The 27,412-nt window shown below is 40.9% G+C and overlaps 1 protein-coding gene across 1 annotated transcript; it reads left to right on the top strand.

The window, feature by feature from the left end:
* Window positions 1-7,833: 7,833 nt before the first annotated feature.
* Window positions 7,834-20,244, top strand: SGO1 (shugoshin 1). The gene is made up of 8 exons (XM_075547169.1): window positions 7,834-7,986; window positions 8,888-9,036; window positions 9,128-9,324; window positions 12,324-12,394; window positions 13,985-14,043; window positions 15,130-15,948; window positions 17,783-17,975; window positions 18,184-20,244. The coding sequence occupies exons 2-8, from the start codon at window positions 8,895-8,897 to the stop codon at window positions 18,284-18,286; spliced, it is 1,584 nt and encodes a 527-aa protein (XP_075403284.1). The 5' UTR covers window positions 7,834-7,986; window positions 8,888-8,894; the 3' UTR covers window positions 18,287-20,244.
* The last annotated feature ends 7,168 nt before the right edge of the window (window positions 20,245-27,412 follow it).

Raw genomic sequence — 27,412 nt, forward strand, 5'->3', positions numbered from 1 at the left:
TATGAAAGTAATTACTCAGTGCTTAATATTTAATATTTGAGAATAAATCATAAGACATTTATAAGATACATTAAAATCTATTCATGCATGTTCAAAAAAATTTTAATTCTCTTCTGTATTAAGACAATGCTTATTTTTCTTCATTAAATAAAATAGAAGTAATTTCTTATATTGAGAACCAAAATCATGTTCTAATCTTCTTCCACATTCCTGATTCTCTTTCTCCTCTCTCATTGTTGAAAATGGGGTGACATCTCAGAATTTGTCATTTGAAATATTATGCAGAAATAAGTGACATATTATTTTTTAAATACCCAGCTATAGCTGAAAAAAATCTTCAGACATCCTCCTCTCCCTGGTCCTTAGTTTAGCCCATAAGAATGGGAAATGATATAGAGTTATCACTTAGCTGCCCAATGTCCTATGATAAAAAGCACTAAATCCCCTACTGCCTCTTTGTTCAGCATTTCTGACCTTTCCGGACTGTGTTAGGCAGGGTTCTGTAGAGAAACAAGACCAGGACACTTATGATTATATACATATAATCTATATCTATCTATCTATCTATCGAGAGGATAGGTTTATACAGCAAGAAGGACTATAACAGCTACTTAGTCCACCCAGCAGTACAGAGGTTTTCAGTTCAACTCACTTTCATAGAACAGTTAATAGACTGGAAGTCCTTCAACTTACATGGGCTCCTGGGTCCAAGGTCAAGGAAGCAGACAGCTGAGTCCTCCCGCCAGCAAGGCAGGCAGGGTCTGCCTGCAGGTGGCAAACAGCAGAGTGGGTCAGCAACAGTCAGTAGCTATGGAGCTTAGAGAAGCAGCCCTGATGGGATATCGAACTCAAGCAATGCAAGGCAACAGGACCCACCGCCCTCGAGCTTAAATGATGTACGCACCAGCAGCTTGTCAAAGCAGGTTTTGAAGGAGCCTCAAGCTGTAGCCACAGGATCCATGAACTGGCTTGTCCCACAGGTAGTGTAGCAACAGTTTGAGTCACAGAACTAGCTAAAGCAGCAGCACGCTGGACTGATCACCAGAGAGCGAGGGGTGGGGTGGGGTGGGGGAGCAGGGTAGGCAATTTATCTCTTTGTCCTCCAATCAAACTACGACCTGATTAATCCCACGTGTTCCTATTAGCCAGGTTGGCACAATAAAGCTAATTCACACTGACTGATGCTGATTCACAAAAGGAGAGTCTGCCATCAAGAAATAAAGAAGGGGGATGGGTGCTGATTTGCAAAAAAGCGTACAAGTCATAAATAAATGATGTTTTAGTTGTACTCTGAAAAAATTCAAATACATTGATTCTTCTTCATATTCCTTATTCAATGTCCAATTTTCACATGCTTATGAGGCTATTGAAAATATCATGACTTGGGCCAGGCCCACTTAGTTCTTAAAGCTTTTCAACAACTTAAAGAGGCCTTGTGCATAAGATTTACCTAATGCAATGCATGATTTGATCTCTTGACTGCTGCTTCCATGGGCATTGATTGTGGATCCAAGCAAGATAACATCCTGGAAAAAATAAGGACTTGATACCAAGGGCTCAAATAGAAAGCAAATGTTTTGAGAATTATGAGGGCAACAAATGTGCTTGACATAATGGATGTATGTATGGATTGTGATCAGAATTGTACGAGCCCCTAATAAATTTTTTTTTTAAGATAACATCCTGGAAACATCAACCTTTTCTCCATCTATCATGATGTTATCTATTGGTCTAGTTGTGAGGATTTTGGTTTTCTTTGCATTGAGTGTAATCCATACTGAGAGCTGCGATCCCTGATCTTCACTAGCAAGTGCTTCAAGTCTTCCTCACTTTCAGCAAGCAAGATTTTATCATTTGCACATCACAGGTTGCATTAACAAGGCTTCCATCTTTTCTCCACTTATGTTACCTCTTGGTTCTGGGTAAGGATTTGGGTTTTCTTTACGTTGAGTTGTAATCCATACCAAAAGCTACTATCCTCAAACTTCGTCAGCAAGTGCTTAAAGTCCCCCTCACTTTCTGCAAGCAAATCTGGCTTGGAGGAAGTACAGCCAGAATGATCCGTAGAGGTAAAGACAGTGAGAGTTCTTCTCATGTACTTTGGACATGCTGTCAGGAGAGACTAGTCCCTGCAGAAGGACGTCATGCTAGGTAAAGTAAAAGGGCAGTAAAAAAGGCCCTCAAGAAGATGGATGGATACAATGCCTGCAACCCAGGACAGGCAGTACTTCATTCTGTTGTAATAGGGTCAATATGAGCTGGGACAAGCCGGATGGCACCCAACAACAACACAGAAAAATTCAAGTAAACAAAAATTCCGTTGTTATTTGAACATTACTTTTCACTAGTATGTAGCACAAGTTTCCATCATGTGGCAAGAGCTTATGTAATGCTGAAACCAAGTTGCTAAATGATATTATATCATTTCCTCACAGCAGCATCCTTTAAACACAGCCACTTCACACTGGTACCTATAAATAATCAGTCACTAAGGAGTTTGTCATAATTCTGTTGTGTGCATAATGTTGTTGATGCTGTTCTACATGCAGAATTAACTGAAAAGAGAGTCAAGCGCAGCGAGTCACTGTTCAGCAGCTGTGCTGGGTGCAATTAATGAACCATGAGCATCACCCATGTCTACTCAATCATGTATGTTCAAGATCAAGCCTCCATTCGAAATTCTTTCACAAATGTGGACAAACTAAGAATCTTAAATACACACACACACACACACACACAACCTATCACACCTGCAAGTGAAAATCCTCTAATTACAAGCAAGTAGAATGATTTGGTTGGGTCGTTAGATTGTTTATATATTTTATATCATCAGTTTGCATAATAGCATATCGATGCAAACGATGGAGATCTGAGTGGAGACACAAAGCCTACCTGTAGACAACTGGACATCCCCTCACAGAAGGGTCACATGGAAGGAACAAGATAGCTAGGGTGCAGTATAGCACCAAGGAAACACAACATTCCTCGAGATCCACAGTTCTCAACCTGTGGGTCGCGACCCCTTTGAGTCAAACGACCCTTTCATCCGGGTTGCCTACGACCATATTTCCGATGGTCTTAGGAACTGAGACACCGCTCCTCTATCCATCTCCAAGTGGGTCTGCCCACATGCAGATGTACCCACATACAGGGTCACCACAACATGAGAAACTGTATTAAAGGGTCATGGCATTAGGAAGGTTGAGAACCACTGCTCTACTTCTTTAAGGCTCCCTCCTGCCCACTATCATGACTCAAGTTCTACCTTACAAATCTGGTTATACCGGAGCATATAGACTGGTACAGACAAGAGCTCTTGACACAGAATCCAGGACATATGAACCCCTCAGGAACAGTAATGGGAGTACAGATATCATGAGGTTAGGGAGAAGGTCGGTAGAGAAAGAGACAATCGATCACAATGATCAATGGGGGGGGGGGGGGAGAACAACAGAAATGTGGGTGAAGGGAAACAGTGGATGGTATAAGATATGAAAATAATCATCATAATTTATCAAGGGTTCCCAAGGGTGGGAATATGGGGAAGGGAGGGGGGAAAAAGTTGCTGATATCAAGAGCTCAAGTAGAAAGAATATATTTTGAAAATGATGCTGGCAACATATGTACAAATGTGCTTGACACAATTCATGTATGGATTGTTATAAGAGCTGTAAGAGCCTCCATCCAGTAAAATGATTTTTTAATTTCATGATGGCTTTTCAATATACAAAATGTCCAGAGATTTTTTTGTCAATAACTATGTTTACCCAGCTATCAGAACTGGATGACATAAAGACACTCTTGAGTTATAGCGTTTTAACAAGGCATGTGGCCACAATGATGGGCCCCTGTACTTATGAAGGCACCACATAGAAAACAGCAGTCACCAGTTTTAAGATAGATGGCATTATGGATGAAACTGTGTCCTCGTAAAGTATGTGGAAATCCTAACAGTGGCTGCAACACTGGGCTCAAACACAAGACCAATCACGAGAATGGTGCAAAGCTGGGCAGTGTTTCGTTCTGTTGCACAGACGCTCACTGTGAGTCAGAACTGACTCGATGGTACCTAACCACAACAACAAACCCACAAGATAAGAGACTTAGGAATAAAGCTTACCAGGGAAGCAAAAGACTTATACAAAGAAAACTATAAAACATTTCTACAAGAATCAAAAGAGTCTATGTGGTAGTTACACAATTTCATGCCAATTTGATAAAAGCATGAAGGGTGGAGTCTAGCCTGTCAATCAGGTCACCGCTTGGTGATGCCTCCTTGTGGGCATGGCCCTCTCATGAAGATTCTGGGAACTTCCTCTGACTCCCTCTGACTTTATCTTCCTATGGATAAGACACTCCGAGACTTGCTGATCCCTGTGAGAACCTCTCTCTCTCTGCCTCAACTTCCTGCTATTGAGTCACTCAGAAAGCTGCCAGAGCCATACTGTGACCTGGAGAGACTTCCAGCCACCACAGGATCCACAAGACTTTATACCCACTGGCTTGTGATCTTCCTGCATTCGGCATCATTGCATATGACTGCATCAGTTTGAAGATGAATGTATAAGCTAATATGGGAAATATGGGCTAATATCAGACTTATGGACTTGATCTGTACTGGGCTCAGATGTTTTCCCCTATGCAATTGTTCTATGATATAAAGTTATACACAGGAGTGCCAATGAATTTGTTTCTCTAGTCAACCGAGTCTAACACTGACTGATACTGAAAGCATTCTATAAATTTAATGCAAAAAAACAAATCTTCGTGCCATTGACTCAATTCTGATTCATGGCGACCCAATAGGACATAGTAGAATTGCTCTTGTGGGTTTCTGAGACTGAAACTCATCATAGGAGTAGAAAGCCTCATCTTTCCCCCCCACAGAGCTAACCGATGATTTTGAACTGCTAACTTTTGGGTTAGTAGCCCAATATGTAGCCAATATGCCAACAGGGCACCTCTTTGATAAAAGACTAAAACACATTAAATAAGGAAGTTATAGCCTTTTCAATAAATGGTGCTGGAAAAAATTGAATCTTCACTGGCAAATGAATAAAACAGGACTCATACCTGATACCATGTACAAAAACAAATTCAAGATGGATTAAAAACCCAAATGTAAACCCTTAGAATCATAAGGATTGTCAATGAAAACATAGGTCCAAATTATGGGCCCAAATAGAAGGTATAATATACCACCAAACATAATTTTTTAAAAGGCCTACATTACAGAAGACAAAACAAGAATCTTGGGCCTTCAAAAATAGAACATTTATGTACATCAAATGGCTTCATCAAAAAAACAAAGAGAACCCAAAGAATGGGGGGAAATATTTGACAATTATATATCAGATAAAGCGCCAACATTAAAAGTGTATAGAAAGTTATGTCTTAATAAGAAAAATACAAATAACCTAATCAAAAAATGGGCACAAAGCATAAATATTTACTAAAGGTGACAGCCAGGCGGCCAGCAAGCATGTGAAGAAATGCTCATATGCATTAACTATAAGAGAAATACAATTTAAAACAACAGTGAGCTACCACCTCACACAGACCCTCTTACCAGAATTCAAAAGAATAGACCCGGATTGGAATACATGCATTGCTGGTGGGACTGCAGAGCTGTGTAACCACCCTGGCCAACAGTCTGCAAATACAAATGCTTTGTGATCCTACAATCTCTCTACTTGGTATATATCCTAAAGAAATAAAGAGCAAAACACGAATCGACATATGTACACCCATGTTGATCGCGGCAATTTCTATAATAGCAAAAAGATGGAAACAACCAAACCCCACATCTGTGTAGGAAAGGGTAAACAATCTCTGGTACACACCATGGAGTATTATGCATCCTAACGAAACAATTATGAGTCTGGGACAAACACTTCACAACATAAACAGAATTGGAGGATATTATGCTCAGCAAAGCTAGTTATGTAATCTCATAAAAATAAATATTTCATAACACCATTATTATACAGGGGGAAGACAGTTTTCACACTGAAGAAAAAACCTTTGAAGATAATGATGAGGCCAGGGAGTGGGGAGGGATGAGACAGAGAGATAAAGAGAGAGGAGAGGTGGGAAAAGAGGAAAAAACCACACCCATGGGGAGAGCAGCTATTTACTGGGCTGCTGTCAGTTTCCATGAGACAGCGGTGCAACTACGGATAGTACTGTATATACTCGATTATAAGCCGACCCGAGTATCAGCCCAGGCACTTAATTTTACAACCAAAATGGCATTAAGTGTGCTGAAAAACTCAGCTTATACACGAGGATATATGGTTTTACTGTGTTATGCTCCACAAACAAGAGGATTATAATAATGAATAAAATTAGCAATGATACTAAAGAGAAAGGGGTCACACATTAAGAGAAAGTGAAGCCATACAACCTTAAACCTCTCCAGATTCCTGACCTATCAGACAGAAAAGTAAAAATGAACCTGACTTATAAATTCTTCTGTGTCACACAAGCTAGTGCCAAACAAACAAATTCAAGGTTATCTTGGACTCCACAGGCTTCACCACATCTGTAGCTTTCCAAGCCTTCCTGAGTACTCCCTCAGCCCTCCCAAGGCCATCGCTCTATTGGGAATCCCCACCTGCTCGGGCTGAACTGTGTCCCCCAAAAATATGTGTGCTAAACTCTTAACACCTCTACATCTGGTTATCATCCCATTTGGGAATGCATTCCCTGTGTTATGTTAATGATAAGGAGTATTTATATCCATCTCTTTGGAGAGATAAAATGAGTAGATCAAGTGAGGGAGGAAGCAGACAAGCACAGATGAGGAAATAGAGATGCCAGGTAACAAGGAAGATCGTCGAGGATCCGAGGTTGAAAGAGAAAGGCAAAAGTTGAGACCCAGCAGGGAGCGAAAGCCTTCCTCTGGGGTAGGCACCCTGAATTCTGCCTTTTGCCCTCCTAAATTGTGAACAAAATAAATGTTGGCGCACACAGACACAAAGCACTCTGGCTACTAAACATATGGGAGGAGAGTTGCATCAGACTCTACTCGGCCCTGATACACTTAGAAAGTTGACAAAAGTGGGTGACTGGGCAGAGGATAAAGAATCCCTAAGACTACTGAAGGGGATATGCTGGTTCCATTTCCTGCAGATAAAAAAGCCAGGCAGAAAAGCAGAAGAATCCCCTACAAGCGGCGAATCGTTCGGGTATCTTAAATTTCCCTAAGAGCATCCTCTTAATCCAAATTTTGGTAACTGTTTCGGTTGTTAATTTCCTTTTAAGTGTAACTGGCTACCGAGGCTGGCAATTAAGATTCTTCTCATAAGAGGGCGCTCTTAAATGCCGCCTCAGAGACAGCGGAGTCTCCATTAGGATGAGCCCCCAATAAAATGATTTAATTCAAAAAGATATGAGGAACCGGGCGTTGCGCGGCCACCTCAAGGACTCCCGGGAACGCTGGGGTACCGGGGTGCAGCGCCCGGCGGCTAACCCGCAGGCCCGCCGGTCACGGCCGGAGGCAGACGCGGCAGTCCGCTTCCGAAAAGATTGGCTTTCCGTAAAGACCCTGTGGGAAATTGTGCTGCCGCACGGATTCTCCGAGACTCCAACTCGACCCTCTGCTTTTTAATCGTCCGAAAAGTCCCCCAGCCGCTTCCGGAGCGGCTCTGCCGCCACAGCACCGCGTCCCGGCGAAGAAAAGTCCCGGCCAATCACAAGACTGGATGAGTGGCCCCGCCCCCGAGCTTGGCGTGGGAATGCCCGGATGTGGAGCCGCCCAGAGAGGCGGGGCTCCCCCGGGCTTGGAGCGGCGGCGGCGGCGTGGTGTCACGTGGTCGTCTCCAAGCTAGCCAATGGGCGAGCGCAGCGGGGAATTTCGAATGTATCCGCGGAAGTCGATCGAGACCGCCGAGCCTGATCCGGGGAGAGCCCGGGTCTAGGGCTCGCGCGTGGCGGGACAGCCTCGCCGAGGCTTAGGATGTGAGGAGGGTGGCGGCGACTCAGGTACTCTTCTTACCGTGCCTGCCGGACCGCCTCCGGCACTCTTTCCCTCGGCCGCGGGGTGCAGGAGTGGAGCTGGGGCGTCGTGCGCCCTGCGCCGGCTCGCTCGGGACTCGCTGTGTCCAGCTGAGGTCGGGCTGAGCCGGGTTCGTACCTGCACGCTCAGCGGCTCATTCCTCCTTTTGTTGTCTAACTGGAGCCCCGACCCTCCCACCCCTCGGAGTTGTGTCGGACAAGCCCTGCAGCAAAGGCCCTGTCGGGTCGTCGTGGCCTGGGGCGCCCGCTGGAAGGCCACGTACGTACGTGCGACTCTGGGCTGGGAGCGTGCTTTATGGACGGACCGCCCTGACCCGCCCCCCGCGCTGTCTTAGCAGCAGGACCCTGGAGACAATTCTAGATCACTCTCGTGTTCTTACTGCCCCTTTTTACACCACACGTCCTTGAAAGGAAAGTCTTTGACTGCTTTTAATATGAGTTCGGATAGGGGGATTGTTAATAACGGATTCATCTCTGTATGCCTCTGTGATATTCCCCCAGAAGCCTTGCACACAGTTGGTATGCAATTTTTTTTATCAAATAAGTGGATTTCATCCTAAATGAGTGAAATGGAAAAGAGGAGGAAACAGCACCAACATCTGAGCTGTCTGTTTACTTTCGCTCTCCCTGCCACACCCCTTTGTAAGCATCTTGCATCGACAGGGAATAAAATTTCCTATCAACAAGTTTCTTTTTTGTTAACTTGATTAAACATCATAGGGAAGATGCTCAAGATCATCAGCATCCCAGTTCAGTCGATACTTTCTGGGTCGACCTGGATTCACTTTCTTTTTTTTTTATGTTTGGGTTTGGGTTTGTTTTTGTTTTGTTTTTTTACCTGGATTCATTTTCCTTTCTTTCTTATTAGGCAGAAGATGGCCAAGGAACGGTGCCTCAAAAGGTCCTTTCAGGACAGCCTAGAAGACATAAAGAAACGGATGAAGGAGAAAAGGAATAAAAACTTGTCGGAGATTGGCAAACGCAAGTCTTTTGTAGCAGCGCCATGCCAGATAACCAGTAAGAGATGGTCATGCTCTCCTTTTGCATCATTTTTAACCTTTTAAGTTTAGTAAGTAATGCAATTGTTGTTTTTTAATTCCTCTAATAGCCAACACTTCTTCACTGCTGAAGAATTACCAGGACAACAATCGAATGTTGGTTTTGGCCTTGGAAAGTGAAAAATCAAAAGTGAAAGAAGCCCAGAATATCATTCTGCAGCTGAGAAAAGAATGTTACTACCTTGCACTTCAGCTATACGCATTAAGAGAAAAATTCGCTTCACATCAAGAGGAAGAACTGCTTCAGGTATTTCCATGGAAAAGGCTGCTTTCTTATGGGGTGGGGGGCAGGGGAGCTAAGCCCATGAATCTATAGTTTTGATAAATTATTTGAAATCAATTCCTGATAGTCTATTATTGGTGAATTAATTCAAACAATCTCCAGAGAGCACTCCAGCCAAACTATTGTGTCTAATCACTTCGAGAGCGTCATGCATAAAGGCCTGTGGTTATCTAACTTAGTTCTAAAAGGAGATAGCAAGATAAAGTGCAGAGGAAATGGTTTGAGCTTTTCCACTGTTGGGCCTTGTGAGACAGAGAACTGGACTTTTGTATTTATTTGTTTGTTTGTTTATAATATGCCTGAGCAATTTAAGGTACATTTGTTTCCCAAACTATTCAAGCAAGTAATTAGGGGCTCCCCAGGCCCTGCCCGCGTAACATCAAAAAGAGAACCGGCATATGCATCATGCATGTTCTTTGATTGGCTAGATCATAATTATGCATTAAGGCTGTTGTCGTGCACACACTTTGAGTCCTCAGGAACGGAGGGACCCTGGGCCTTGGAGCTCTCCTTGGGACTTCCTGGAAACGTGAGAGAACATTCATGCATTAGAGAGGATGCAGCCCTTCCCTGAAGAAACTGGGGGCCCTGATGCTGCAAGTCCCAGACCTGGCCTATGCATGTCTTCACTTGTATCATGTCGGGTTGTAACAAATGAGTGACTGGAAATTTAGGTAATCATCTCTGTGAATTTTGTCAGCTACTATGTTGAGTTAACAAAACTACAAGGTTTGCTGTAGCTAATCCAGAGGAGAGATCTGGGAAGGCCATCTTAGGGACAGAGCTCTAACTACGGAGAAGCCAACTTTTGGTGACTGTTGGTCAGAGAAAGGCTACATAAACAGTTGAAGGAGAACAGTCCTTCGAATTTGGGACTTAGTCCCAGGGGACTAGAGAGAGAGGGGGGCTGACTGATCTGAAATATTGACTCTTATGCCTACACCTGCACCCCCATGACTGAGCCTCATGTGGACAGGGTTGTCTGACCCAGCTTTAGGTAGTCAGGGATAAGGGCCAGGGAGAAAACTTGCCAAGGAAGTGGCTGGCAACAAGATATCAGAGAATGTGGAGAGGTGAATCCTGAATCTATTTCTAGCTATGTATTGGATCCATGCTGATCCTTGCCATGGAATTGATGATAAAGGTGGGATTTACCCACCTAGTAAGGAACCCTGGTGTTGTACTGGTTATGTGTTGGGCTGCTAAATACAAGGTCAGCAGTTCAAAGCCACCAGCTGCTCTAAGACAGAGCTTTTTATTCCCGTAAAGAATTACAACTTCAAAAAAAAATTAAAAAATTTAAAAAAAAGAATTACAACTTCTAGAACTCACAAGGACAGTTATACCGTGTCCTGTAGGGTCACCATGAGGCTGAATGACCGTGAGTTTGTTTTGTTTGTTTATACCCACCTTGCACTTTTGAATGCTGAACTAAGTGAGTCAAAAGTAAGGCTACTATGCTAAAGGTCTAAAAGTGGTAGGCGAATTAGAGTAGTCCAAAGAGTTTACTGCTATAACCCCTAGCTTTGTTTAGTCTCCTTATCGTGTGTGTGTGTGTGTGTGTGTGTGTGTGTGTGTGTGTGTGTGTGTGTGTTGGGGGAGGGAAGGGCTGGCAGTAATATGTACATGACTTGGGGGAATCTTATTTGCATAGTATTGTTGTTAGGTGCCATGGGTCAGGTCTAACCTACAGCAACCCCATGCAATTCAGAACCCAACACTCCCCGGCCTGAGCCCTCTTCACAATTGCAATGTTCTCGTTGCTGAAATAAGGAAGGCTGGACAATGACCTCCAAACAGGCATCCTGAATCCTTTGCTGACCATATTTATTCTCTTTTGTGTCCAAGGTTGTATAGAACGGGATCACATATCTGCCAGCCAAGCACACATGGAGAAAGCTTAATTTAGGATAGTCCTTGTGTCTCGTTACACATTAATACTCAGAGGAGTAATGATGAGCCAGTTTCTCCTTCCCTTTACCCAGAAGCCTTTGCCAGGGAAATGGGTTAGGGCAGAAAAAAGGAAAGCAGTGGTGAGTGCCAGGTTTTAACAAAGTAGAATTTACTCTTCTTTCCATCTCTTTCCTCTGCCAGTGCAGACAGTTGCACTGGGCACATAGTCCAGGAGACTGGGCGAGAAATGCAGACCATAATAGTCAGGGTGTGGGGAAGAGTTGAGAATGGAATTGGAACTGCATGGCCCTGACAGGAGGAGTCAGTGACAGAGTTCATGCATCCATACAACAAAGATACTTATGTACTTTTTACTATATGATATTTGGGGCTGGGGATGTAATTTACCTTCCATTATAACACTAGTTCCAGATCATTAGCGGTACTGACTTAAAAAGGGTAAAATTTAACAGGATTACATTTCAGGTTGATTACCTCATTCAGTTTAGTGTGCATAATGAGGACTTCAAAAAGTTCGTGGAAAAAAATGAGTGAAAAGGCCATTCCCTGTATCATAAACTTTTTTAAAGCCCCTCATTTAGGTGTTATTTTTATCACACTGAAACCAAAATCCAACTCCTGGCTCTCAAGCTCCTATGGTAGCTAACCTCTCCGTGGCCACCTACCATTCATAGACTGTGGCCCAGCCAACACACACACACACACAGCACGCTCTCACGCATACCAGCAAGGTTTTCCCTACATTGTAGCTTTCCTTCTGCAGCTGCTGCTTCCCCGGCTTTCGCTTCCCTGTCCTTTCAGTGAGTAACTCCTTCATGCTCTTCAAATTTGAGATCAAAGTCACCCTGTGCAAAAGAACCTTCCAATATCGACTGACGGCCCCGTCACCCTCGGTACCGTCCACATAGCAGTGCGGCAGCTGTAGCCCCAGTTTGTAGCACAGAGGCCGGCTCCCTAGGCAATTGTCAATAGGGATTTATTGTTGAATGCATGAAGCTCTGTCCTGAAAACTTGTAACATTGGTTTCTTGTGTTTTCATACATTAACAGAACCGGGAAGTAAGTCTCGCCGGAACGGACTGTCCTAACGATGACAGCACTGTGTCTGTGATGAATTTACCGTTAGTATCAAAATTTTGTAGTGATAATCATAAATCGTGATACATTTCTGAAAGGAAATTTGCATTATGTTGAATCACCTTTGGAGTCTACTGTTCTTATTGACAAAATATGGAAGAACATTTCATAAATTGAAAGTCTGTTACAAATAGCCAACCTAAAGCTTCTTTTTTTTTTTTTCCCCCTATTATTTCTTACTGGCCAGGAATTAAAAAGGCTTGTTCAAACTGTTCAAACTTAATAGTATTTTCCTCTAGCATATTCTCAGTCTAAGAATTTGGTTATTCAAACGTTTTTTCTTGCCAGTGTTACAAATTGGGTATAAAATAAGTATTATAAAAAAATCTTTAACATAGTTATTTCACGATTTTGCTGGATCAGTTTATTTTGAATACAGTCAGACTCCCTAATCCTCATCTTCTCTTGAATGAAGTCTGTTTTATCCGTTTATGTTTTATTGGTATAATTATATATGGTAAAATGCAATTTGATTACTTTGAGTAACAAACACCCTTGGAACCAGAGCCTCGGGATCGAAGGGCATTATCATCACTGCAGCCCAGGGCTTCCCAGTCTTGGCACGTGATTTTCTGTTACGGAGTCACCGATGTATGGTGGGATGGCTAGCATTATTCTTAGCCTCTACTCACTAGATACCAGCAGTAACCCCTCATTTGTCACAACCATAAAATTTGTCCACATATGGCCCGTTATTTTCCAGGCCGCCTAATCGCCCTGAGTGAGACGTACATGGACATGTCCCTCCTGTTCTTCTGCAGTCTGTCAGCTCTCCTCACGGAAGTACCCACAAATGTGCTTTCCAGTCCCACTGATTTATTTTCATCCTGAATCGATTCAAATGATTGAATTTTTCCCCCAACAGCTTCATTGGTGTATATTTCACATATCATACACTGTAATAGTTCAATCACATCGAGAGGAGGTGTACAGTCATCACCACAAAAATGACTGCATTTTAGGATTTCCAAAGTCGTTCAGAGGTGGCTACCACAGCTCTGTCACCTAAAACGCTGTTCAATTGTTGAACAAAGAGTGAACTTTCCATTGCAATGAAGCTACCTGTAATCGTGTTAAAGCATAAAGAAATGTTCTAGTCCAATGGACCAAAGCAGGTTTTAAAGACAAGGGAGTGTTAAACAACTTCGTAGGCGCTGCGACAGCAGCACCATGAAAACATGCCACTAGCAGCGCATCGCCGTTCTGATCAGGATGGCAGCTGGCTCCTAAAGACAGAGGGTGATCAAGTGGCTTCTCTGAAAGCATTCCATACGTTCCTTTTGATTGGTGGTTTCTGCAGTCAAAAAGCCCTGGCCTGTTTTCAGGAGGAGCTGTCCAACTGGAATATCTTGGTCCATAAACTTCCAGTAGAAGTTGATTATCATCAAAGCAAACCAGCTTCTATGTAATTAGATGGTTTCTGGTTCCTTTGATACAGAACATATGTACTAATTTGGAGTAGAATTATGAAACAATATTAAAAATAAAAAGCCTTTAATTTAGGAAAATATCAAATTTGTTTTTCTTGCATGATTGTTTGATCAATTTCTTTTATTTACTTTTTTTTTTCAAAGACAAATGCCTCCTCAGGAAGCGGACCTTCCAGAACAAGGAGAATCATTTCAAATAAAAGGTAATTCAAGTGAGAATATAAAGTGTTATTAAGGTCTTTACAAATAACATGATTTAAATTACTTGGGGTTTTTTTTTTTGCTTTTGTTTTTTTAAGATTTTAAATCTGCTCAAAGAAAACCATTTTATTTCACACAGAATAATAGAATTTTAAAATGCATTCATTTGCTGTGCCCAAACTCCTCAGATCCTTGGCCATAACTCAAGCTGCAGTTTACTCAGCCTTGCATGTGCAGGTTCTGCATTCGGCATTTTACATACAGCAAACTTGAAATATAGTTCCTGTCAATCTCATTGTACATAGACCCAAAGAAAATATATCTGAAGACCCCAGCTGGTACAACCTAGGATTTCAATCCAAAATTGAACTCCAGAACTCTGTTCTTCCAGTTAGAAATCGATGTGCCAACTTAGGCTTCACTCCCCTTCACTTGATGTGAGCTTTGAAGGAGGGTGGTGTTTGAGTATGGGGAGCCAGATGCATATGCCCGCTTTTACTAAGCACACAGATTATACTTCTCATCCGAAAGGCTTTCCAACCGTTTACATCGTCCTCATTTTTCAAAGAACAACTTAGATCCCTCTTTATCTGTCCGTCTTTAGGATATGAAGTTCTCTGAGCCTATAATCACAGACACATACAGACTACTCATTTGGAAGTGACTCGTTTGATTTTCTTCATACAGATAAAGTTTATAATTCCAGTGAGATTCTAAGCTTTCTCTTGTTACCCACAGAACCTAGTAATGGAATAGCCAAATAAAATACAAGATTGGTTTTATTGAAGAATAAGTTAGGGGTTTCAATTCAATTGCTCGTTTTTTAAACTAACACCAAGTTAGAATTTTTTTTAATTACATAAGAGTCTTACACTAGTCAGATGTAAGTCATCAGTTGGTCATTGCCAAGTAAATTAAATGTTAATGTTCAAGTTTGAAGCCTTTTATTTACTTAAGTAAATGTCAGACAACTATAGATGGCTTCCTTTTTAGGCGCTCTATTTTAATGTGATTAATATTAAACTCTAAGATTCTTGTGATTACAATTTCCATAAAGTGAAAATATTATTCATTTTTTAAATTCTCAGAGCAGATGCCTCCTGTTGCTCATGAAAGACTAAGATTTGATTTGGATGCACATGGAGCTAAGTTTCCTAATGATGCCTTACCTAAAACTGTATCTCTCCGGCGAGGTTTAAAGAAGCATTTTAACAGTATACAAGAATTAGATACAGTGGGTGGCTCTGAAACCAGTCATTTGAGGGAACTTTTTGAATTAGAAAGAATGACATTTGCAAACCCAATGTTAAACATGCACATACCTGGAAATGTAAAACAAGATGTTTGTCAGTGGAAGGAGGACCTGATTAACTTATCTCCAAAGCTGACTCAACCAGGAAACCTTACTGAAACAAAAGAAGTCATTTTAGAGTCTAAATCTGAACAGATGAAAACTAAGACTAGAACTGCACAGAGAAGAAAAAGAGAAGAGAACAGAAAAGCTGAAAGAAAATCAAAGGCTGTAACAAGATGTAAAGGGAGCAAAAGTGAAAATAAGAAAGCCTCTTCCAAAAAAGAACTGGACAAATCTGTCAGTTCCAATGATGCTTATAATTTTAATCTGGAAGAAGGTGTTCATCTAACTCCTTTCCGGCAAAATGCAACAAGCAGTGATTCTACAAGAAAAGAAAGCAGCACTGAGTCTGATGTGATCAATAGTGAATCAGGTGATTCAGGAGATGATTCAGATGACTTCTATTTGCCTTCTAAAAACGTTTGCAAGACCTTAAAAAATCTCAACACCAAATCAGATAGGAGCCCAAGCACCAGACCTCAATCTAAAAGAACATTAAAATATACGGATGAAAAAGAGATGGAAGATTCCAAGCCAATCCAAACTCCTACCAGTAAGTAATCATTTGTCTGTCTGCATTTTTAATGTTTATGATTGTTCCTGATGCTTATATACCATACTGTACTTGCCATCTGTCTCTCTAGGGGAAGTTAGAGATTTACCATCTGTCTGACTTTGGGGGAAGTTAACAGACTCATCAGACAGTGGAAGGCTGAGGGTGGAAATCACAGTTGTGTTGTACCTACTTCAAGTTAAATCCTCTGTAACAACAAACACTAGAATTGAAAGCATTTTTATTTCCAAGAAATGAGTCCCCCAAAGGAGGTCGGGACTTGTTTTGCATTCAATGGAATTAAGGTATCTTTATACATATATTCCTTTGAACCCTCCCCATGAAAATGAAATCAAAATTGAATCTAGTTATTTGCCATTTTAATGACTATGCTTCGTAATTTTATAGTTAGTGAAGGTGGCCTATTGAAACTAAGAAGCTTTTTCTTCAACTGATAGCCTTAATCATATTTTGTATGATATTTCTAATCGAAAACCTGTACCTCAGAAAGTTTTTTGATTAGGTGAAAGTATGGTGCCCGACCAGGCAGTGCTTCATTGTTCTGCACACAGGGTCGCTGAGAGTCAGGACTGACTGACTGACAACACACTGTAATGCAGATGTTGATACTCCAGCCTGGAGATTCTCATCTGAGAATTCTAGATAATCTAGTAAAACTATACAATGCAGGTTCCACATTTTCCAGGTATTGTTATTTCATGTTATCCCCAGATCAACTGTATGAAGTGTTTATATCAGGATGCCTGTTTTGTTTGTAAATAAGCCAAAGCTTAAAACGGGTTACATTACTTTCCATTAGTCTGAAATCAATACAACAATAGCATACGAATATCATTTTATTTTTTAAGAAGGGAGAAGCTGTTTGTTTTTATGGCTATTTGAAGAAACTGGATTTTTGTTTTATTTTTAATATCCTTACTGTGTGCTGTGTCCTGCCACCCAATATAGATGCAATTCCAAAGATGTAATCTGGAAGCGTTTGGTAGGAAAACCATCAGAAAACTTTTCAGCACAGTAACTTCACTAACGAGAACGATCTCTTGGCGCTTTCATAGAGGCTCTGAGGATTTAGAATTCTCATGAAAACCTCTGCATTGTAACTGGGGGTCCGGAAAGAGAGAGGTCCGGGGCCTCGGTGGCTGCAAGTCAAGATGCGATTCCAATGAAGGTCTGCAGTTAGTTTAATGCATTATGCCAAGCTGACCAAAAAATGGTATTGTTTGTTTCTGCTTAAAGATTTGGCAGAGTTTTTATTAGCTCTTTACATAGATGGTATTTAGTATTTCAGCAGCATAGAGCATTCAAGAAAAGTACACGTTTTTTTTAAATCTGTATAATTGTTTAGTAGGTGCCATTAAGATTTTTTCCATTCACAGCAACAGATTGTGATGGAGTAGAACTGACCCATCGTTTTCTAGGCTATCATCTTTATGAGAGAAGCTCTCTGGACCCTGGTGATGGAGCTGGCCGGCCTCAAGGTCGACAGTTAAAACCCAGCAGACATTCCTTGGGAGAAAATTTAGGTTAACTGCTCTCATAAAGATTTACCACCTTGGAAATCTTATATAAGTTTGCTTATGAGTTGGAATCAACGATGCTAGTGAGTTCGGTTAGTTTTTAACCCTCCCGCTGAGCCACTCGGAGGGTTGGACTCGCCAGCTGTTGGTGAGCCGCCCAGTGCACAGCCATTGCAACATGAGGGTGCCTTGTGATCTGAAATCCTGGACTTTATGTTTTCCCGATATATAGTTGAGTACCACTTTAATACTTGTGACTGTCTTGAAACCATATTCATTAAAGGGTATTTTAATAGGTACTCCACTTAAAAATCAACCATCACCTCATCTTGGTCTGAAGGATATTACCAATGTTTCCATGATTCCTGTAATCAGGATCAGAAAACATTCTCTGTCTCCAAAAAAGAATCCAGGAAGCCCAGCAGCACTGCCCATGCCTAAACGCCGGTGCACTGTCAGCATGAACTACAAGGAGCCCACGCTGTCTTCGTAAGTATTGACTCGTGGGACGTCGTTTTCAGTGATCCGTTTGGGGAGAACACGATTACATGGCTTTGTTCGAGAATGAATCTTACTTGAAAAGTGAAACTTGAGAAAATCAGATTTAAAATGCTAACGCGGGCATGTTTTACAATAATTTTTTATCAAATGTTAAGATGCTCATAATTAAACTTACGATCTCTTTCTACCCTTACAGAAAACTAAGAAGGGGGGACCGTTTTACAGATTTGTGTTTCTTGAATTCTCCTGTTTTCAAGCAAAAAAAGGACTCTCGACACAGTAGTAAGAGAAAAAAGTAATCAGCCACTGCCCTGGAACCTTGGCTAGATGCCGTGAAAGTTATCCTATCCCTCCCCCTGTTGCTTGTGAGATCATATGTCGGGGGACGTGGTCAAAGTATTGCCGTAGAATATTCTCTTGACTAGCCCCCCAATCATGAACTTCTTTTCAAAACTGTACTTAAAATGTAATAAATGTAGTTAGTTTTTTTCTTTGTGGTTTTAAATATACACAAATGGGTTTAACGACTATAATAGTGTAGATTTCTTATGCTACTTAAAACCTTTCATTTTAGCCCCAAAGTGTATTACTGAAAATTAATGATGATTAAATTAAAATATTTTCATTATAAGCTTTTGGCATCCTTCGTCTTTCCCTTAAATGAGGGATACTAGAGTGAATGAATACTGAAGACAAGTTGAAGATCTTTGGAAATCTTTATAATTTGGTTAAAGTAAACCGTTCCAGTGACAGTAGGGTATACGTTGTTCGTGGATCCCTTGTTGCCTTATATTTGTCAGTTGAAATGTGTGTAGTCACGATTAGCTAGCTTATGGTTAGTGACTTGGGCTCAGGAACTAGGTACACTAACTCACAAGCCCCAGCCCTAAGTGTGCATTCAAAGTGCAGCCTCAACAAAATCACGTGCATGGGCTTTCCGAATAGCTCCTCATTTAGTCAAAAATGTCAAAGGTTAATTGTGAAAATATCAAGAACTTTTTGTGTTTGCACTTTTTTAAGTTTTTTATAAACCAATGAGAGGCAATTAGTTTAGTTAATTTGTTTCTTTAAACTTTTTAAGCATTGTAGTTCCTCCATTTTGAAAGACCAGTAAAGTTTCGTGTTAGATTAACTTTGTTTTTCTTTGGTTCTTCAAATACCAAAGATACACTGGATGTCTTACCTTCTAATTGCCGCTGTCCTCTTCCTCCTTGGTCGTGTCTGCTGTGTTCCTTGGGGCGTAGCTTCCCGTCCACTCTCTCAACCGAACAAACTGTGAACAACAGAGTCTCATTTTTAGCAGTTTTAGTGACATAAAATTCATGTATTATATATACAAGTCTGTGGTTTAAATACATGAGAGAACTGTGTATTCGTTGCCACAGTCAATTTTAGATTTGTTTCTTCATTGTCAAATTCTAATTTTTCCTGACTTTTTTTTTACTGTATCTTTATCCTCCTGCATTCCCCATCTTACTCATCCCTATCCAAAATCTTTCATCAGTTAGAATTGTTTGTTTCCTAAATCATTGATTCATACATCTTATTATCCTAGCACAGTCTCTTGTTGAACGACTCCTTACATTATTTTGGATTCATGTAAACTCTAGAGTGGTTAACTTAAATTACATAAAATTTTAAACCTCACGGTAACCACATTTCAAGTGCTCAGTAACCAATCACATGTGGTTAAACCCATTGCCATCAAGTCGATTCTGACTCCTGGTCACCCTGTAGGACAGAGTAGAACTTCACTGCCAGGTTTTGTGAAAAGAAGCACAGCAGCAGAGAGCCTCCTCTTCCCACAGTCTCCAGTGGAGCTGCCGCTGGCCACGCTTCCCCCACCAACGCTTCTGCCACCAGGAACCTACACTGTAGCCACAATTTTGCATTTTGGTTTATGAAACAAAAGACTCTTCTGGCCCTCCACAGAACAGGTGTACCATTTGCTGTTCTAGACCACTGACTGCTTTTGCTTTGTAGATGATCGTTCTTGATGCTTTCTTGGCAACTTTCATCCTCATCTTTTTGTTCTCAGTCAACCAGTATCCTAAAATTCGTCTTAATGTTGCTGTGTATTGTTTTTGTATCTCTGTCATGTCCACAAAATGTTAAGTATTACTTTATATTTTAACATTTATACCATGTCCCATTGTACATACCTTGTAGTGGCAGACTTTTAACATTGTTTTTGAGATATATATATGTATATATTGGCTGATGTAGATTATTTTCATTGTTGTATGTTTTGTAAATAAACCAGAATAAATCATTTCATCTTTTTTGCTTACATGGTTTTAAATGGAATCTATTTCACACATCATACAATTTCGTTGTTCATTCATCAATTTGTTTTTTAAGAGACAGTTTGTTTTCACTTTTTCACTACTACAAACCCATGCGACCGTGAACAGTCTGCATTTGTGTAGCAGCGTGTGTTGGTCTTGGTATGCGTTAGCTCAGATGTCCAATACCAATCTCTAAAGTCCTCATCAGACCCCCGAAACACATGCAATGATGCCGAATGCAGGAAGATCGCAGGCCAGTGTGTGGAAAGTTGTGGATCCAGGGGCAGTGGAAGCATCTCAGCGCTGGCAGGGGTCTCCACGTGGCAATTCCAGCTCAGGGCACTAGTGAGTTCCATGTGTCTTCTCAACTAGAATGTCTCCCAGGGAGTGAGCCTGTGCTCAGATGGACAACAGGTTATGTAACTACCACAGTGCATAAAGTACTACAAAATGATTATCTGGAGAAGTCTCAATAATAAAAAAATATTGACCTCTACAGCAGGTAACCAAATTGCTCACAAACAGTTGTACCAAGACAGTGTTCTGCATTCTACTTAGGTTGAGTAGTGACTGGGGCCTTAGATGCTCACAGCAAACAAGCGTCGAAGTGATAACCGTTGGTCTCAACACATCCAAAGGAAAGATAGTGATGAAAATTGTAAGAACATAAGTAATTAGTCCAATGACTAATGGTCCATACACACATCAGTCTCCCTAACTGAAGCCAAGAGAACTAGATGGTGTCCAGTTACCACTACTAACTGCGCTGAAGAAGACTATTAGGGGATCTGGATAAAGTGGCCAAAAATGTGAAACAAAACTCAAAATATACTAGAGCCCAGTGTTACTAGTCAGATAGAGAAAGGTAGGACCTGGAGACCATGACCCTTAGCATTCACGTCGAACTAAACTCGCCCCTGTGATAGAATAAACCAAATAAAATCAAAAGGCAGCATTTATCCCCAAGTCAAAGTTCAGAGTGTCAGGAAAGGAGGAATGGAAACGGTAAGCAGGGCAAGTGCAATAAGTGATCGTCCATTGAAGGGACTAGTGGATAAGGTCAAGTGCGAATGGACTGTTGAGTGTTCAGTTGATTTCTCTGCTCTAGACCACTGAATTCACAACGTTTTTATAGGTCCTAAAGAGGCAATATAAATCTGGGGTACATATCCATTGTCTATCAGTTGGTGTTACTGGACACTAAAATTAGCCAAACCAATGACTACGAAAAGATTTCTATTAGTGATGGCATTATATCAGTTTAACTGTTTAAATTGTTTATTGACCATTCTCATTCTTTGCCTGGAATATTCTTTGCCTATTTTTCTACTAAGGAGCCCTGGTAGCACAGGGGTAGGGTTAGAGATTGGGCTAGTTAGAAGCTAATGGTTAGAGATCAGATTATGACTTGGATTAGTATTGGGGTTGAGTTCAATGTTTAGTGTTAGGGTAAAAGTTAGTGTTGGGGGTCTTTTTCTTAGAATAGGCTCTTTTTTTTTTAAATTTTAACAATTTATTGGGGCTCATACAATTCTTTTCACAGTTCATACATATACATACATCAATTGTATAAAGCACATCTGTACAGTCTTTGCCCTAATCATTTTTTCTCTTTTCTCCTTTTACATTTTATTAGGGACTCATACAACTCTTACCACAATCCATACATATACATACATCAATTGTATAAAGCACATCCATACATTCCCTGCCCCAATCATTCTCAAGGCATTTGCTCTCCACTTAAGCCACTTGCATCAGGTCCTCTTTTTTTTTCCCCCCCTCCCTCCCCATTCCCCCCCTCCCTCCCCATTCCCCCCTCCCTCATATGCCCTTGGTAATTTATACATCGTTATTTTGTCATATCTTGCCCTATCCGGAGTCTCCCTTCCCCCTTCTCTGCTGTCCCTCTCCCAAGGAAGAGGTCACATGTGGATCCTTGTAATCAGTTCCCAATAGGCTCATTTTTGATACCATTCCTTTGTTGATTTACATCGGTTGTAAATATCTTTTCTGCTTTGTCATCTGTTTGACATTGTTTATAAGGTCTTTTTATGTATTGAAGGTTAAGATATTAGCATAGTATCTTCTATCACATTTTCCTTGGAGTCTTTGTCTAAAATCTTAAACTTTTGACTTTGTCTTTGAAACATGATATTTTGAGGAATAGAGATCTTACCCTCCCCCCACAGGACAGTACAAGTTGTCTCAACACGATACATTTATTATTAGTCTAGCTTTTCCTCTGTGGAGGAGTCCTGGGTTATGCGTATAAGGTTAGCTGATCGAAACCACCAGGCATTCCACAGGAGAAATATGCGGCTCTCTATTATTAACTGTCTTGGAAACCCACAGGGGCAATTCTACCCTGTTCTATCAGGTTGCTGTGAGTTGTAACTGACTCCAGCTGTGAGCTTGTTTTTTTGGTTTCCTCTCTAGTGAATCTATCTTGGTAATCCACCAACTATTCTATTGATGTATCTAACTTTCTTCTAGAACTAGATTGTTATAATTGTTTAATACATAGGTCATTTGCTAATAGTTTATGAATGTGGGTGTCATCAGTAAAAGGTACCTGCATTTTCTTACATGTTGAAGAACTGGTGTGGGGCCACATTTAACCTACTCTGGCTCCCAGGGCTGATTGTCACAGGCAGAGGTCAGACATGCCTCTACCCTCCACCCGTCCTTGCCAATTCTGACATCCCCTGAGGGGCAATTCATTGCAGTGGCCACAGAGAACTCACAGGCTATGCTCATGATTAGGGGTTTATTAGAGAAGTCAACAGGTTACAATTCAGGTGAGTAGAATACAGGTGTTCAGTCACGACACTTTCCTCTCTGTCCTGTCCACAGGTAGGCCACTCTGACCCTTAGCCACTGACCTGGCCTCTGTTCTGCTAGGACAGTGAGACAAAACTCAAAGTGCATGCTCCTCTGCTACATGCCTCAACCCAAGGGCACTCAGCTCCAGCTCCATCAGAGCAAACTTAGCTCCTCTAATTAAGTACCTGGGGGCACCCCACTCCACAAGCCAGCCTCCTACCCCAAAGCACTCAGCTCTGTTTGCTCTGTGGGTTGGAAGGTCCACCACTGTCTCATGCTCTGGCCCATGGTTCTTCTATTGCTGCTCCTCTGCCTCTCGTATCACAGCTGTCTCCTGGACCAAGGAGATTCAATGTACTGGCATCTCAGGGTCCAAAGCACAGGCTCCATTATGTTTTACTGGTAGGAAAACTCCCTCCTTCCTGCTTCTAATATAGCTCATTTTATACCCAGCAGGAGGGCAATCATAATTAATCCTGTTACTAATCACTCACAGCTGAATCATAGGACCCAATCAGTATCTTCCCACACTGTACCCTGACCCATCAGGAATGTCTGAGCCGTTAGGTGGGAGTAACAAACGCCATGGCTAGAAGAGTCATATTAAATGGTTCACGACATTGCACAGACACTGCTTTGTTGGTGTCAAAGTTATACTAACATAAAATACATCGAGAATCTTGATTTCTGGCACAAATTGTACTTACTGAATGTTTGGAGAAACTAGCCATTCAAACCACCTCATTCTGTTTGTTTAGAAAAGTGTAGATATCATGATCATATTTGTTTTATCCTTGACTGAAATGTGTAATAAAATTTTGAATAATAAATTCTGGATTTGTCCATTTTATTTTCTTAGTGAATTATTCCTTTTAGCACTATGCCTGAAATGATAATGCTAGTAATGTTTTTGCCTTGCAATCTAATATAAACATAGCTAAGTTGGCTTATTTGATGCATTTGAATTCTGTTATTTTGGAGAATATTGAATATACCAGGGAAAGCTATAAAAATGAACAAGTTTATCTTTGAAGAAGCATAAGTAGAATGGTCCTTAGCAGTGAGCATGACAAGACTTGGCCTCACTTGCTTTGGATGTGTTATAAGGAGGAATCAGTCCCTGGAGAAGAATATGATGGAGAGGACCAGACCTTCGATGACATGGGTTAACCCAATAACTGCAATGATAGGCTCACTCTTAGCAACAGCTGTGAAGATGACATAGGACTATGTAGTGTTTCATCTGCTGTGAATAGATTCAACAAGTCAGACTTGGCTGCATTTAACAGCCACAACAAGGCAGCTTACATATAGATAATATTTATCTCCATGTGATCGATAGGGCGCCTTAGTGGAGCAGTGGGTTAAACATTTGGCTTCTAACTGCCAGGTCAGCAGTTTAAACCCACTAGCTGCTTCCACAGGAGACAGATGAGGTCTTTTGCTCCTATGAAGATTTACAAGTTCAGGAACTCACAGGAGCAGCTCAACTCTGTCCTATAGGGACACTGATTCAGAGTTGACTCGGCAGCAGTGAGAGTTCGGGGGTACATGCTCTATATTCTCCTGCCTTACATTTTGCCCCTTTCTTTAAACCAACTTGCTTTATATGTGTTTCTGAAAACAGTACAGAACCAGGTTTTGTATTGCATTCCAAAATGAATTGCAATTATGTTAGCCTGAATTGACTAGAGAAACAAATTCATAGACACTCATGTGTATAAGAAAGAGCTTTAAATACAAAACATCGCAGCCCACTCCAGATCAAGTTCCTAAACTCAATATTGACCCATATGTCTGATACTAATCTATAATATCCTCTTCAAACTCACAAAACACATGCAATGATACTGAATGCAGGAAGATCACAGGCCAGTGGGTGGAAAGTCTTGTGGATCCGGTGGCAGCGGAAGCATCTCAGCGCTGGCAGGAGTCTCTACATGGCACCAGCATAGCTTCATGTGTCTTCTCAGCTAGAAGGTCTTCCAGGGAGTAAGCCTGTGTCCCCTCTCCAGCGAGCTATTTATCTCTTTAGCACCTCCAGATGAGGTCATCAAGTTGTGACTTGATTGACAGGCTGAACTCCACCCCTTCACTCTTAATCCTCTCAAATTGACAAGAGATTATATAACTACCACAGCAATTGAACCTCATTTTTCATGGATTCTATATATGTAATGTCACCTGCTCATAAAAATGTATTTGCAGCCTCCAGATTAATACTTAGGTGCTTTTGCAGGTATTTAGTGTGTGTGTGTGTGTGTGTGTGTGTGTGTTAACGGGGTGGGGTTAAGTTGCCCAAAGGACACATTCTTGGGTGAAAAGAAAAAGATAATGCTCTGGTTTTTGTTTCAGCTCTTATACTGTTAAGTATCCTTCTTGTGGCCTAATTAATCCCATGTTTTTCACATTCTTTGTGCTTTTTGTTGGTGTTTATTTTATATATATAAAATGTTCCCCAAGTCTGGTGCTGAAGTACTGGCTCATGTTCCTAATTACAAGAATGCTGCGATGTTCTTTGAAAAGAATATGGAAGTGTCAGATCTAGCAAGAGTTACAGTCCTTCTGGGCCTGAATTCCCTCTTAATGAACCAACAATATATATTAAGTAAGTTGTCTTTCAATTAAAACACATGAAACAAGCTTAAGAATTCATCAGTTGGGGGAGAGGTGAGCAAAGACTCACAGGAACCTGAGTTTGTATTTTCCTCTCTGAGCAAGGATTCAGTGTTCACTCATTCAGTATTTGTGGCAACTTTATAGAACAGACGTGCCATGAATAATGAGAATTTGCCATATCCTATATTATCTAGCAAGTTTGATCCTTTTACATTTATTGTGGTAATATGTTTTTATTTATTTTTTGTCAGCTATCTTGGAAAAGTCAAAAAAGTATTTCTACAAAATCTTCAAAAATTTTAAGAGAATATATACATTATATATAACTATGAAATTATTGTTTCTCTCAACATAACCTCTGTCAGGATCTACACGCTTCTGAAGGTGGTGTTTCCATCTCTCTATTCCCTAAAGAATTCTGTGCTCTTTATTTTCACCATGTCAAAATAAATAATAAGTTTGATATATTTGGGCTCAACTTTGTTCCTTTTCAATATTGAGTTTGAGGAAATAACATCGGATGTCTTAAAGGCTTGTTTTCAAACAAGCAGTCTCTAAGGCGAGGCATCAACTAAGTGCACATGGAAAACGCACCCTAGCCTGTGTGATCCAAGGCTTGTAAATAATATAATCCAAATCTAAAGGAGGGAATGGTGTCAGAGTTTATATTGTGAACACCTGGTTTGCAAAAGGCTCTGAGTGACAGTGAAAGCCCAAATCCATTTGCAGGGTCCACACTTGGATTAAGTGAAAGTTCTAGACAGTGAAACAAAGCAGTGTAAATTGAAAAGGAAAATTTAAGTGCCCTAATTTATAGATGATAAAATCACATGCATAAAAATTATTTTTAAATCTTCTAAGAAGTACTAGAACTAAGGTGAATATCTTTTGCTTCTCAGTCTTGGGAAGAAGCATTTGGTCTTTCAGCTTGGAAACCCTATAAGCCATCAAGTCAATGCTGCCATCAAGTCAATGCTGACTCATAGTGACCCCCTGTAGGTTTCCAAGATTTTAACTGTTTATGGGAGAATAAAGCCCAGTCTTTCTCCCAAGCAGCTACTGGTGGTTTCAAACTGATCACCATGCAGATCGCAGCCTAATGCTAACCACTACATCACCAGGGCTCCTTTGGAAACCCTGTGGAGCAATTCATTCTACTCAGTCCTACAGGGTCACGATGAGTTGGAACTGACTTCACAGCAGTAGATTTCAATTGTTTGGTTTACAATGTTTGTGTATGTTTTCTTTCTTTTTAATAGTCTTATTGGCACATTATCCACATGGCATATAATTGAATAGTGCAATCATAATCAGAAGAGTTGTGCAACCATTACCACAATCAATTTTAGAGTATTTTCTCTTCCTTGGACTTGCTGTTATTCATGTAATTTTTTTAATTGTGGCAGAAGTGTACACAACAAAACATTCTCCAATTCTACCACTTTCACACGTAGAACGACATACTTTTCTAAATTATTCCACCACCATTCACAGAAATCCAATGCCCCCTAAGCAACAACTCTTCCTCCTTCACCCATGGCAACCATTGGTCAAGTTCAAGTATGCTTTCTTTCTTTCTTTCATTTTCTTGATATAATATCAATGTAGCACACATTTCCGTAGTTAAATCGCTTTTTTAAAAGAGTTGTATACATACCACCACAATCAGTTCTGGGGTTTCCTCCCCCACTC

The sequence above is a fragment of the Tenrec ecaudatus genome, chromosome 4 (genome assembly GCF_050624435.1).
Source record: "Tenrec ecaudatus isolate mTenEca1 chromosome 4, mTenEca1.hap1, whole genome shotgun sequence".
Classification (NCBI taxonomy): Eukaryota; Metazoa; Chordata; class Mammalia; order Afrosoricida; family Tenrecidae; genus Tenrec; species Tenrec ecaudatus.

Bases quoted from the DNA above. Each gene is read 5' to 3' on its own strand.
- SGO1 (XM_075547169.1), top strand. From the start codon at position 8,895: ATGGCCAAGGAACGGTGCCTCAAAAGGTCCTTTCAGGACAGCCTAGAA. The intron at 12,395-13,984 runs GTTAGTATCAAA...TTTTTTTCAAAG, and splicing joins GTGTCTGTGATGAATTTACC to ACAAATGCCTCCTCAGGAAG. The intron at 15,949-17,782 runs GTAAGTAATCAT...GTATTTTAATAG, and splicing joins GCCAATCCAAACTCCTACCA to GTACTCCACTTAAAAATCAA.